The sequence below is a fragment of the Rattus norvegicus genome, chromosome 3, assembly GCF_021556685.1.
Source record: "Rattus norvegicus strain SHRSP/BbbUtx chromosome 3, alternate assembly SHRSP_T2T, whole genome shotgun sequence".
In the NCBI taxonomy this organism is placed as follows: Eukaryota; Metazoa; Chordata; class Mammalia; order Rodentia; family Muridae; genus Rattus; species Rattus norvegicus.
Genome location: NC_141536.1, coordinates 13,577,604 through 13,590,641, shown reverse-complemented (window position 1 = coordinate 13,590,641; position 13,038 = coordinate 13,577,604). Strand labels below are relative to the sequence as shown.

Below are 13,038 nucleotides of genomic sequence, written 5' to 3'. Positions count from 1 at the left end.
CTTCAGTTTGTGACTTTGAGGACTATCCAGTCCATCCTCAGAGATACAGCTGTCCCCACATCTGGGCTCGCAGTGACAGAGGTCAAACAGCAGACTTGTGCTGGTAAGACCTCTCGGAATAATTCTATAGTCATAAAGCCAGGCCACCTTCCAGGGTCTGCTGGAAGGTGTCCTTTAGACACATGTCAGGTACACAGTAAGTGCTCAGTAATGACATTGTAAGCCCTTGGAGCAACCCTCTGCCCAAGCTGTTCCTGACTTGGTTGGTCCAAACATGATTGAAGTCTCACAAGTGGTTTTTTTTTTTTTTTTTTTTTTTTTTTGTCCTGGCATGTGGCTGGGCCAGGTTAGGTTGTCTGAACTCTGAGTATAGGGGCTAGGGTACCCTCAGGGAGAGGCCAGGAACCCACAGAAGTCCCCTCTCAGCTATCTCACCTTGGACCCTGAGGGTAAAGAGTTTCTCTGCAGAGCCCGCCTGGTTCTCCGCAACGCACATGTAGTTGGCAGCGTCAGTCACTTCCGCAGTGGAAACCTGAGGGCACAGAAACCCTCAGAGCACAGCCTGATGCCAAGGCCGACATCTCTGAGAGGACCCAGGGGCCTCATAGCGAATCCCCACACTGCCAGGGAGCACCGCCCGTCTCCCCACAGCGGACATGTGGGCTGCAGGTGCTCTCAGTGACCAGGACCAGTCCCTCTGAGGCCCATCTGGAGGCTCCGTGTGGTGTCTTGGGAGGCAAGACTGATATATTGGTTGGTTTTCTGGAACTAAATGGACAAGAGGGCCATGGCAGTGGTGGTGGTGGGGCGTGTTTACCTCTGGGGGAGTGTGTGCAGCTATGGTGTGGTGATCTAGATCCTGGTGGTCAGAGCTTGCAGGGGGCTGCTGCCCTGGGTCTGGGCTGGCCCTGAGTGTGGCACATGTGCTTCTGATTTGCCAGGAGTGACTGATACTTATGAACACTGTGTGACCAACGGAGCACCTCACAGATGCCATGTGTCGTGCAGGTGACAGCCCCATACTCTAAAGGACCTTTATATGGCCCAGGTGACACTCTCCCTTGGTTCCTAGTGCCTTTACCCTGAGAGGGGTCTGTTCTTACCTTCAAGACCTGTCCTTCCTCTAGGACCTGCAGCCGTGGGCTGGGGGACACAGGAAGCCCATTCTGGAACCATGATAGAGCAGGTGCTGGGTTCCCCAGGGCTGGGCACTCTAGGCTGACGGCACTGCTGGCATTCACAGTCACCTCCTCTACCAGCTCCTGTGTGTCTCCCGGGATCACTGGCGGTGCTGGGTGTGAGGGGAGACCGAGAAGTGGTTTAGGTGTTGGGCCGGGAGTGAACAAGGAAGTCAGTCCCAGATGCTGGCTGGGGTGTCCTTGTGCTCTCCTCACTGAATCTCTCAGGCCTGGAAACAGCTAAGAAATCTGGGCTTCTGAGAGGTTATAGTCTACTCAAAGGTACATGTAAGACAGTGGCCATGTGGGACTTCAAAGCCACTTCACTTCCGCCTGGCTTCAAAGCCCAAGCTTGAAACCCTATTACAAACCATCCGAGTCCAGAGGGATTGCATACCCACTGCCCAGGGCTCTTCAGAAGGAAGCCTCTCTGGGACCAGAGCCTCCCTGTCCCTCCTCACCAGGGACACTCACTCAACACCAGTAGTTCATAGTGTAGCCAGTCCTCGCCCACTTCGTTGGAAGCCTTGCAGGAATACCTGCCCGCATCCTCTGCCTGCACGAGAGGCAGCTGCAGGATTCGGCCTCCTGCAGGGACACAGGACAGGGGCCTGAGCTCAGGAGCCAAAGCTCTGAATTCAAAGCAAAGACTCTGTTTCCCTTCTGGAGAGCCCAAGACAGCACCACCACTCCCTGCCACATCATTCAGGCCAAGGGAAGGTTAAGTCCTTGCTCAGTTAAAGGCCAGGTCTCAGGTGCAGGCTCAGTAGCATGAGTACTGTTGGTAGCCCATTTCACAGATGGGCAAATGAAGCTTGCAACAAGCTTAGCAAGAGGGTGGAGTTGGCTGGCTAGTCAAAGGTCAAAGAAAGTATTCCCAGAGGCAGGGTTAGCTGGGGCAGGGGAGGAGTTACCTGGGACCCTTTGTGACCAGGAGGGAGCCAAACCTAGTCTCTATATAAGGCTGCTGTGTGCTAAGGATTCCAGGTCAGGGAGTCACCAGCCCAGGCTGTGGGTGTGGTCTGATCACGGGTCAGAAACAAGGTCTCTCGGCAGAGCTATGCAGGGGAGGCTAAGGCCACAGTGGAGCCCAGGTGAGGTCTGGGGTGGATTTGTGATGGGAATCTATAGTCAATCCAGTGTTAACATGCTCAGGGTGGGTAGCCAGGGTCAGAGGTCAGCAGTGGAGTTGAGGTCCATGCTAACATGTGAAGCAAGTCAGTGGCTGGGATCAGGGATTAACTGACAGTTGAGATCAGCTTGTGTTTGAGATCTGCATCAGGGATCTCCCCGTGGCTGAGCCTACAGTGACAGGATGTGAACCCGGGGTCCAAGTCTGAGGTCAGCAGGAGGTCAGAGGTCAGATCAGGAAGTTCCAACTTGGGCAACCTCTACATGCATGGCACTCCTCATCAGAGATTGTTACAACTGACCTACTGCCCCCATCCAGTCCAGTGCTGGTCTGGCCCTGGCAGGCCACCATGCAGATGCTAAGCCAGGGGACACCCCCACCCTCACCCCAGTTACTGCAGCCTGGTCTGGGGCAGGGGCGGGCAGGCACAGGGAAGCCAGGCATCTCTCAGCCTCATTCCAAGGCCTTTGATTCGTAAAAGATATTTCAAAATAGGGTCCACTTAAACAATTAATAAAACCCCCAATAAGGAAATATTTTAAATGATAAAATGAAAGTAGAAAAATTTCATAATCTGTAAGCTATGAAGATAGCATAGACCTCCAAAGCCAGAGAGATCTTCCATGGGATCCGTGGGATTGCAACCTTCTCCCCTCCCCCTCCCCCTCCCCCCCTCTCTCCCTTTCTCCCTCCCCCTCCCCCCCTCTGTTGTGTACGTGTGTTTTGTGTATGTATGTATGCGTGCAGGTCGCATGAGTATGTGAGCACATACAGTCATGTGTATGTACATAAATGTAGGTCAGGGGTCAGTTTTGAGTGTTTTCCCTCTGAAGCTGTTCCCATAATGTTTTGAGACAGGGTCTCTCACTGGCTTGGGTTTTTTTTTTTTAATGAGAGTAGAGTTGCTGGCTAGTGAGCCCCAGGGATCTGCCTGCCTCTCTGTCTGCAGTGCTGGGATTATGGTGTGCACCAGCCCTCCTGGCTTTTCCATGGGTTCTGAGGATTACTGAGTTTCTTCTGGACTGGCAGGTGATTTAGGGGGCAGAGCCTGTGGTTCCCATTGGCTTCCTACTTCCGGGTCAGTCTTTACAGTCTTTACGTAAAGAGACCGACCTCTCCCAGAGGAGTGGTTCTCAACTTTCCCGATGCTGTGACTCCTTAATACAGTCCCTCCTATGTGGTGACCCCCAACCATAAAGTTATTTTCATTGATACTATTGTGAATTATAATGTAAATATCTTAGGTACAGGGTATCTGATATTGGACCCACAGAGGCTATAAGCCACAGGTTGAGAACTGCTGCCCTAAAGAATCACACCATTTTCCTGAGCATTCGAGGTCAACAGAGATCCTGAAGCCCAGACATAGGCTCTGGCCTGGGCTGGGAAGCTCATTTTAAAAGCTAGGCACAGAAAGCAACCCCATGCCGCCATTATCCTCAGTTTGCAAGTTTCAGGCGGCATCCGGCCTACCTTGCAGCACAGAGACCCCATCGGCAGCTGACAGGGGCTGGCCCTCCCTGTACCACGTGAGTTCTGGTGGTGGAATAGCATTGGTATCACAGTACAGATAAGCTGGGTTGTTCTCCACAACCTCCCGGTACTCTGTCACCCTGCCCTGGGCCTCTTCCTCATGGGGCAGGAGTTCAAAGCCTGCATCAGCATCACCCATCTTCTGGAACATTGGGGGCACTGTGTGGAGGGAGACCAAGACATTAGGGATACAATAAAGGGTTAAGGCTGCTCACCACTACCCAACCTGCCTGGGAGGCACTGCCACACCCTGTACTCAGGTCAAGACTTCTCTTTGCTCCCCTAGGGACTGCCTGTGAGGCTGCCACATGAATTTTAGGAAAAGCCCCTTGTTCTGTGGACTCACATTTAATTGGCCTCAGAGAAGCCCCATGGCACACCTCTCATCCTAGCACTTATGAAGAAATAAAGCTTCATAGATGTGAAAAACAAAGTTGTAAAGACAAGGTTTTGAGAAATACATCTGGTGGTCAGGATGCCTATGACAAACTTGTGACCTTTCTGAGAGATACATCTGACGTCGGGATGTCCAGTGAGATGATAAAGTTTTGGTGATCAAGATATTGAGGCAATTCTGACTAAGCTAATTAAGACAAAGCAAAAACAACTGTTCTTGGAAAGACTCCTCCACCTCTCCCTGTGGTGAATCCCGAGAACAACCACAGGGTGTCATCCTGACCCTGCCTGACCACCCTGTTCATCCCCCCTCTAAGGGACATGCCAATTTAGCCCTTTCCCAGTGATTCTCCGAGGCCAGGTACAGGGCTGGATGAGGAAAGTGACCAACTAAGCCAAGAACAGCCCCTTGAGCAGGCCAGCCAATACCTGACCAGATCCTTTGTCCTGTGTACCACCAATGAGAATGAGCCAGCTAACCCTGTTGCTAAAGTCTGCCCTCTGTAACGAATAAAAGTTGTGTGTTTTTGGGTTCGGGGTTGCCTCTCCCTGCATGGATGAGCAACCCCACGTGGATTAAAAACTTTATACCCGCATGCTATTGCAGCGGTCACTTTGCCGATCTGGGCTCTGTGGGTGGCGCTCCTGAGGTAAGGCCACTATGGGGTCTTACAACACTTAGAGGCTGAGGCAAGAGGACCACAGTGCCAGGCCAGGAAGGCTTTGGCTCAAAGACTTTGGCTCAGAAGAGTAAAATGAGATAAGATAAAAATGACTTTTGTAACGTGGAAAGCTTTTGAAGGGAGTCAGACAGTTGCCAAGTGTTAGCCCGCATTTGCTTGTTGGTAACTCAGAGACACAAAGCTCTTTGCAGTTAGGACCTGAAGGGGCCCCAGGGGCACCTGCCTTAGTCAGATCACCTGTACCTTTCTCTTTTTCCTTCTTTGAGACAGGGTCTCACAGTGTAGACCCAACTGACCTCAAACACTTGGAGACCTACCTGTCTTTGCCTTGGGGTGCTGAGATTAAAGGTGTGTGACGCCATACCTACGTTTTGCAAAGGACAAAACCAAGGCCCACAGGCAGCCAGTGACATCACCAGGTCATACAGCCCAGCTGTGATTTGAATAGGTATGGCCCTCCATAGACTCGTGTGTTTGAATGTTTGGCCCATGGGAAGTAGCACTGTTAGGTGGTCCAGCCTTGTTGGAGTAGGTGTGGCCTTGTTGGAGGAAATGTGTCTCTGTGGGGACAGGCTTTGAGGTGTCATGTAAATGCTCAAGTTAGGCCCAGTGTAGGACACAGTCCCCTTCTGCTGCCTTCAGACCAGATGGAGCACTCTGAGCTCTATCTCCAGAACCGCGCCTGTCTGCATGCTGCCATATCTCTTCGTGAAGGTAATGGGCTGAACCTCTGAACCTGTAAGCCAGCCCCAATTAAATGTTGTCCTTTATAAGAGTTGCCATGGTCATGGTGTCTCTTCACAGCCATGACATCCTGAGACAGCAGTGCTGACAGGGCCAGGGTGAGGCAGCTAAGGGTCAAATGTGGCAGAGGAGAAAGAGTGCTTTCTTATCAGGTCACTATGGAGCACTGTGCGACAAAACCTGTCCTTCCTTCATTTGACTTGACCTTCAGCCTCCCAGCCTCCTGGCTTCCCTTGCAGCCTCCCAGCCTCCCTTGCAGCCTCCCAGCCTCCCTTGCAGCGTCCCAGTCTCCCTTGCAACCTCCCAGTCTCCCTGCCTTCCAGCCTCCCTCCCTGCCTCTCCTCAGCCCTTTTGGCCCCTCTCTAGCTTTTCTTTCTCCCTGCCTTCTCTGCCTGCCTCCCAGCTCCTGATTTAAGGCTGGGGCTACCATCGTCTGAACTCATTCCTTAGCCATAGAAAACACAGAGCCAGTCCACATCTGAGATGTTGAGACAGATGATCCATGGAGAATGCCTCTGTGGAGTGGGAGGGCTCCTGGTGCCCAGCTAATGTTGCTGCCATGGGTCACACCCTTCTACCTGGAGGCGGCATCTTGTCTTGGGCTCACTGGTTGCCAACACCCAGCCCACACGTACCTTGGATGAGAACATTGAAGTCCTGGTCATCCTCGCCAGCCACATTGGTGGCCACACACAGGTATCGGCCAGAGTCAGACACCTGCGTGGGTTGGATCTGGAGCAGCCGCCCCTCCCCCAGGACACTGAGCCGCTGGCTGGGGGTCACAGGCTGGGAGAAAATAGAGAGGGACCAAGATGAAAACTCAAAATTGTTTGTTTTGGGACAGAGTCTCATGTAGCCCAGGCTGGCCTCAAACTCACTCTGTATCCGAGGATGGCCTTGAACTCTTGACCCTCCTGCCTCAGCTTTCTAAGTGCAGGGATTACAAGCGTGTGCCACCAGGCACCCTATTCTACATTTTAATAAATAAAAACCAGACCATAATGTGAAGTGATGGGATTGACCATGGCTCTGTAAACCCAAACCCGCATGTTCTCGGAAGAAGAAAAGAAGCAAAGGAGTGGACAGAAGAGCTTAATGGTGGGGAAGTGTTGGTTTTGTTTTGTTATCATTAAAGACTGAACGGTGAGCAGGTCCTGCTCTGGGGCTAGGTACTTTCAGGGCTTCTCTCTGGAAAGATACAGGCAGGGCTAGTGAGGCTCAGGGTGAGCATCTAAGGTCGTCTGGGGTCCAGCACACACCCTTCCGTCCTTGTACCAGCTGATGGAAGGCGGGGGCACGGCCCAGCATTCACACTCCAGGGTCAGAGAGCTGTTGACTTTGGTCTTCACTTCCTTCACGCTGACCTCCCCCAAAGGGTCATCTTTGGAGATGGAGGGGGGGACTGAAAAGACACAGGTTGTGTGAGGAGTGGGTCTGGGGAGGGTCCCGAGACCCTAACCCACCGGCCCTAGGGGCAGCTCCCTGAAGAATGTGGATGGTAAACAGGATTCTGGAAGGGAAACCCATCTGCCCCTATTTAGGGTCAGAGAAAGCTAAGGGACCGGGTTTATGAGGCAGGGGGTTTCAGTGGTAGCCTCCAGAGGGCCTTTTGAGGGCCCAGGTAGAAAAATGAGGGATCCCAAGTTGTGTCTCCACACCAGTAGAAAGCCAGGACTTGGGGAGGGATGGGGGTCAACATGACTAAAGTCTTAACACTATCCTTTCTTTCCCACCAAATCAAGGATGGGAAATGACAGAGATTCCCCTCCCCCACACCTCCCCCCCATCCCCCCAGCTGCCTGTGACTCTCAGGGAAAATAGCCACAGAAGGAGTCTGGGCGTCTCGAGTGTGGCCAGCACTCTTCTGCCTGTCCAGCCAGTGTCCCAGGGGTGGTGGGGGCTCACTGAGTACTTCCACATGGTAGTTCTTTGTGGCCTCCCCCAGCTCGTTGGTGACTATACAGGTGTACTGGCCGGCATCTTCCTTCTGGGCATTCAGGATCTGTAGTCCGTGGGTACCTGTTTGGGGATCCATGGCCAGAGTTACCCCAAATAGGGCTTCACCATAGACCTGAGCTCAGATTGACCCAGTTCAGGGTCAATTCACTTGTCATTTCAAAGCCCACCCCAAGGGCGTCACCTGGGAGGAGCTGGATGTTTTTCGAGGCCTCAAAGGGCAACCCATCCTTCATCCAGGTGATATTGGGGGATGGAAAGGCTAGTGCCTCGCAGATCAAGGAGATAGGATTGTTGATGGTCACGGTCACTTCCTCATTGGCATTCTTCTCAGGCTCTCCCAGGATGGTGGGAACCACTGTGAGGGGGAGGCAGGAAGGCCTTGGCTAACAGAGTCCAGCCCAGGCCTGGAGACCCTGATGATCAGGACAGCTAGGACCCTAGGGTTCTCCTTGGTGCTGTATTGTGTGAGGAGAGTGGAAAATGCAGCTCAGGGCAGCCACACTACAGGACAAGACAGACGACCAGTGTCCCTCAACATTGACTCAACACGTGGCCTTGCTACTTATTCAACCAAAACCTTGCTTCTGATGATGATGAGGGCGACTTTTGGTCCAAGTGCTTCTTGGATCCTAAACTTTCTTTCCATGCTGCTGCACAGGGCACTGTTACAGTTTGGGCATGAACTGTCATAGGAAAGGCTTGTGTGCAGAAAGCCTGGTCCCCAGCAGCGGTTGCTATGGAGATCTGGCTGCTCCTCCGATTATTTTTGCTGTCACCCTTGGAGTGGTTTGTGGAAACTTGGGGTTCCGTCCTGCAGCATCTGCTGATCGGGGGAGGCCTAACACTCACCCAGGACACTGAGCTGTGTGTGTTTGGTCTTCTCCCCCACTGCATTGGTAGCGATGCAAGAGTAGTGGCCGGCGTTGGACAGATTGGCCTGGGGGATCCACAGGAAGGCGCCATCTGGGGACATCTCATAAGGGTCTCCAACAGCCAGGGACTGGCCATCTTTGAACCAGGTGACCTTGGGTGGTGGGTAGCCTATAAAAGAGGAGACAGTGAGATCCTTCAGCAGATTTTGACCAGGTGGACTCAGGCCAGAGGAGACTCCAGACCAGCACAGATATGGAGTACATCCTCATTTAGGATGTACAGCAGGAATAGCCTGGGCCTTTCTTCAGGAATTCGACCGCCTTACTGGGGACTGGGCAGAGATGGCTTGGCACAGACAGGCAAGATCCATTTGTCCATCTCCCCTTCCTTCCATCTACCCACCCTTCAACTCATCCATCTGTCTTCCTACCTTACTGCATGTTCATGAATGGATCTTTCTATCCATCTGTCCATTGATCTTCTTACTCACTTAAGACACTCATTAATCCACCTATTAATCCATTCTTCTATCTATCTCCTCATCCATCCATCCATCCATCCATCCATCCATCCATCCATCCATCCATCCATCCAATCATCTACCCACCCATCCATCCATCTACCCATCTACCCATCCACTCACCCACCCACCCACCCACCCACCCACTCACCCACTCACTCATCCATCCACCCACCTATCCATCCATCCATCCATCCACTCATTCACAATCATCTTTAGTCAAACACCTGATATATAGAATAGAATCTATTCTCCCACCCATTCATTCACTGTCTTTCTCTTTATCTACACAAATTTCCACCCACTCTCCAACCCTCAAGCATCAGAGAGAGCCTAGTCTTCCAGGCAGCGGGGCGGCCATGGACTCAAGGATCTCAGACATCACAGACTATTATGGTCTTATGTGTGGTCAGTAGGGTGGGGGCAAGGAGGTCCTAGTGCAGTGGGGACCTGGGAAGTTTCTGGCAGGTGACTGTAGTCAGCTAAGAGCAGAGCAAACAATCCACACACACAAATGGGGCCTGATGCAGAGAGCGAAAGTGTAGAGGTCTTTGGTAGGTAGCCCCAGGGTTGGGGACTGGCTAAGGCAGGCTCGCCATGCTTGCAGCCCTCACCCGTGGCATTGCACAACAGCTGGGCAGTCTGTCCCTCAGGCACCTTGATCACTTCCTCCAAGTCTTCATTTTCAATGCTGGGAGGAACTAGGAGGAGAAGGGAGACAAACAGTTGCCAACCGGGTGACCTACCCAGGCTACCCATCCACAGAGTGGGAAGCTAAGTTTCCTGGGCCTCAGTTTTCCCTTTCCCCTTACTTCTACCCAGAAGTCAGTGTAATGCATTGTTGCTGCTGGAGACTGAACAGACAAGTGAATGTGCTGTTGACTATCTGCTTCCTCCGCTTTGGGTTGATCCTTACTCTTTCTGGAAAATTTGAACAGAACAGAGGGTGTGTGTGTGTGTGTGTGTGTGTGTGTGTGTGTGTGTGTGTGTGGTATATGTATGTAGTGCATGGTGTGTGTGTGTGTGTGAATGGTTTGTGGTGTATATGTGTGTGTGTGGTGTGTGAGTGTATGTGTGTGAATGGTTTGTGGTGTATATGTTATGTGTGATGTGTGTATATGTATGAGTAGTTTATGGTATATGTATATGTGTGTATGTACAGTACATGTGTGTATGGTGTGTATATGTGAGTATGATACGTGTGTACAGCATGTGTGTGTATGGTACATGTGTGATGTGAATAGTGTGTATGTGTGTGTGTCATGTGTGTGGTGTGTGTGTGTGTTTCTGTTTATGGTATATGCTGTGTATATGATGTGTGTGCGTGTGTGCCATGTGTGTGGTGTGTGTGTGTTTCTGTTTATGGTATATGCTGTGTATATGATGTGTGTGCTGTACGTGTGGTATGTGTGTGTGTGGTGTGTTCACCTGTGTATGGGTATGCATATGTATGCAAAGGTAAATCTTAAGTTTCATTCCCCAGGGACCATCCACTTAAAAACAAAAACAAAATTAAAGAATCCCCAAGGTCTCTGGCCCAGAATTTGCCGAGTAGGCTAGGCTGCTGAGCCAGGAAACGCAGGGCTCTTCCTATTTGCGGTCCCTAAGGGCTGGGTCTCTGAGTGAGCGATGCTACACCCAGATTGTTTCCCTTGTACTTGGGACCTGGGACCAAGCACAGGTCCTCACACTTGCACAACATTGACTGCGCTACCTCTCCAGCCCCAGCACAAAGATGAGGCAAGGGAATCAGACCCTCCCCCATCTCTCCTGCCCTAGAAGCCCCGCAGCGGGAGGAGGAGGCTCCTGGTGCTCCCGAGAACAGAGATGCGTCCTACCCAGGACCTCTACACTGAAGTTCCTCCGTGCCTCCCCAGCCTCATTGCTGGCCAAGCACGAGTAGAGGCCTTTGTCCTGCTCCTGTGCCTGGGTCATCTTCAGCATCCAGCCACCTGGGGAGGGAAGGGAAGGCGTGGGCTCAGCAAACTCTCTCCGCTCATGATGTCAAACACTCATGTGCAGGAGTCTGCCTCCCAGCGGTCCATTCCTCATGTAGGGAACGGGAGGACCGAGACAGTGAACAAAAAACGATAGAGCGCAATGTCCTCTGGCAAGAAGGACCTGACATGCTGGTTCTGGGTGGCTCTCGGCTGAGACACAACAGAGAGATGCATAGCCCTGGTCCATTTCAGATGCTTGTTGGTCTCAAGAGACCCAGGAAAGAAAGGTCTTTTCCTCCAGGGAAGAAGGGCTAGTTCCTCACAGAGGAAACAGTTGCACAGATCTTGTAAGACCCACCTGGGGCAGATAACACACACACACACACACACACACACACACACACACACACACACAACCATTATTATTTCTACACTCATGGCAGACATTACGAATGGATTCCCAGTGCCCCTTCTGTAGGGCCTAGTTCCTGTCTCCACGTTCCTGTCTACAACGCATCGGCCGACTTCTACAAAGCTGGAAATGTGTTTGTAATCCCACAACTAATGGGTCACTGAGGCCTGACAGCCCACCGTCAGAGGTCATAGGCATCTCAGGCTGATCCTGAAACACACCTGCTTTAGTGCATTACCTGCCAAGAGGTAGGTGCCCTCTCCGGGGCTGATTGGCTGTCCTTCCCGAAACCATTGGACTGTCGGGGGCGGGATCCCTTCGGCTTCACAGAGCAGTGTCAAGGAGCCGTGTAAGGTAGCAGTGACATTGGTTAATGAGTCCGAGTCTCCAGTAAGGTGAGGAGGTGCTAGATCCAGAGAGAACCATTTTCAGTGTATACAGGAGCTCAGCACTCCTCAGGTTCTGTCTGTCCAGGGAATGGCAGCCCCACTGGGAGGGACCAGGAACGGGGAGGATTCCAGCTGCTTCCATCAAAGAAGTGATATCTACAGCAGTTTTAATTTTGGCCACAAGTGGGCCTTTGGGATGAGTCAGGCATCTCAGGCCTCAGTTTCCCTATCCTTTAGGAAGCATATAGACCCGCCTCTCCAAGACAGTGTCTTTTTTTTTTTCGGAGCTGGGGACCAAACCCAGGGCCTTGCGCTTCCTAGGCAAGTGCTCTACCACTGAGTTAAATCCCCAACCCCAAGACAGTGTTTTATGTAGCCCAGGCTAGCCTCCAATTTGCTATGTAGCCAAGGATGATCTTGAGCTCCCCACCTTCTTGTCTCCACCTCTTGATTGCTAGGGTGACAGGGCAAACCCCAAAGCCTGGTTTATTCAGTTCTGACTATGGGACTCAGGACTTTGTTGGCAGAATGCTAAATGAGCTCTACCTAGCTGAGTGCACCCATTTGGTACACATTCTGTACGCCCCACCTGGGCACAGAACACACACATACCATTACCACGATGCCTACACTCACGTAGACATATGAATGGGCATTTGATTACATTAGCATTCAAGAGGTAGAGACAATACCACTCACTGCAGGGCAGGAACCAAGCAGGGCAGACAAAGGTGAGCCTGCACCATCCCTGGGTGAAGTAGCAAGGCTTTCTTTTTGGAATGACCTCCCACTAGTGGGATGGCAAGGCACAGAAAGCTTAAAACCCCCAGGCAAGCAGGGCCTGATGGGAAGAGCCTTCCTAACCCACTGTGCTCCCACCCTCTCCTCCAGAACCATATCCCGCCTTCCCTGAAATAGACTCAGGTACACAGTAGGGAGATTATGGGCTCCAGAAGTCACCCAACTCTTACGTAGTCTTACAGCCCCAAGGCCACTTCCCCCAGGTAGGCGTCTAGATTCTTCTACATGTGTATGGTCTCCCTGGCTTTCCTATATCTGCTAAGAACACCACACCAGCCACATAGACCATGGGTTGACAGAAACAGGGTGGGGGAAAGCCAACGTGAGAGGAAGGTAGGAGATGGGTGTTTTAAGAACAGCCACACTGAGGATGCTGTTGGCCATGGCCCCCAGTGGCAGCCCTCATCAGAGCCCAGACTGAAGAAGCCCCAAGAGCTGCCTGCACCCAGCTGTGTCAGGGCCTGACCTGGCCTCAGTC

General features: G+C 52.1%; 1 protein-coding gene across 2 annotated transcripts in view; it reads right to left on the bottom strand.

Moving 5' to 3' along the window:
• Hmcn2 (hemicentin 2) overlaps window positions 1-13,038 on the bottom strand; it is a 149,299-nt gene that overhangs the window by 48,758 nt on the left and 87,503 nt on the right. For both annotated transcript variants that reach the window (XR_015684241.1, XM_087655099.1), the window contains exons 46-57: window positions 11,609-11,776; window positions 10,857-10,970; window positions 9,633-9,719; window positions 8,475-8,666; window positions 7,807-7,980; window positions 7,572-7,685; window positions 6,926-7,068; window positions 6,302-6,452; window positions 3,784-4,002; window positions 1,653-1,766; window positions 1,104-1,291; window positions 436-532 (exon numbers count right to left, since the gene is read on the bottom strand). Coding sequence is in view for 1 of the 2 variants with exons in the window: in XM_087655099.1 (XP_087511225.1) it covers window positions 436-532; window positions 1,104-1,291; window positions 1,653-1,766; window positions 3,784-4,002; window positions 6,302-6,452; window positions 6,926-7,068; window positions 7,572-7,685; window positions 7,807-7,980; window positions 8,475-8,666; window positions 9,633-9,719; window positions 10,857-10,970; window positions 11,609-11,776 (1,761 nt within the window). In the remaining variant the exon portion in view is untranslated. The remainder of the gene's footprint in view (window positions 1-435; window positions 533-1,103; window positions 1,292-1,652; window positions 1,767-3,783; window positions 4,003-6,301; window positions 6,453-6,925; window positions 7,069-7,571; window positions 7,686-7,806; window positions 7,981-8,474; window positions 8,667-9,632; window positions 9,720-10,856; window positions 10,971-11,608; window positions 11,777-13,038) is intronic.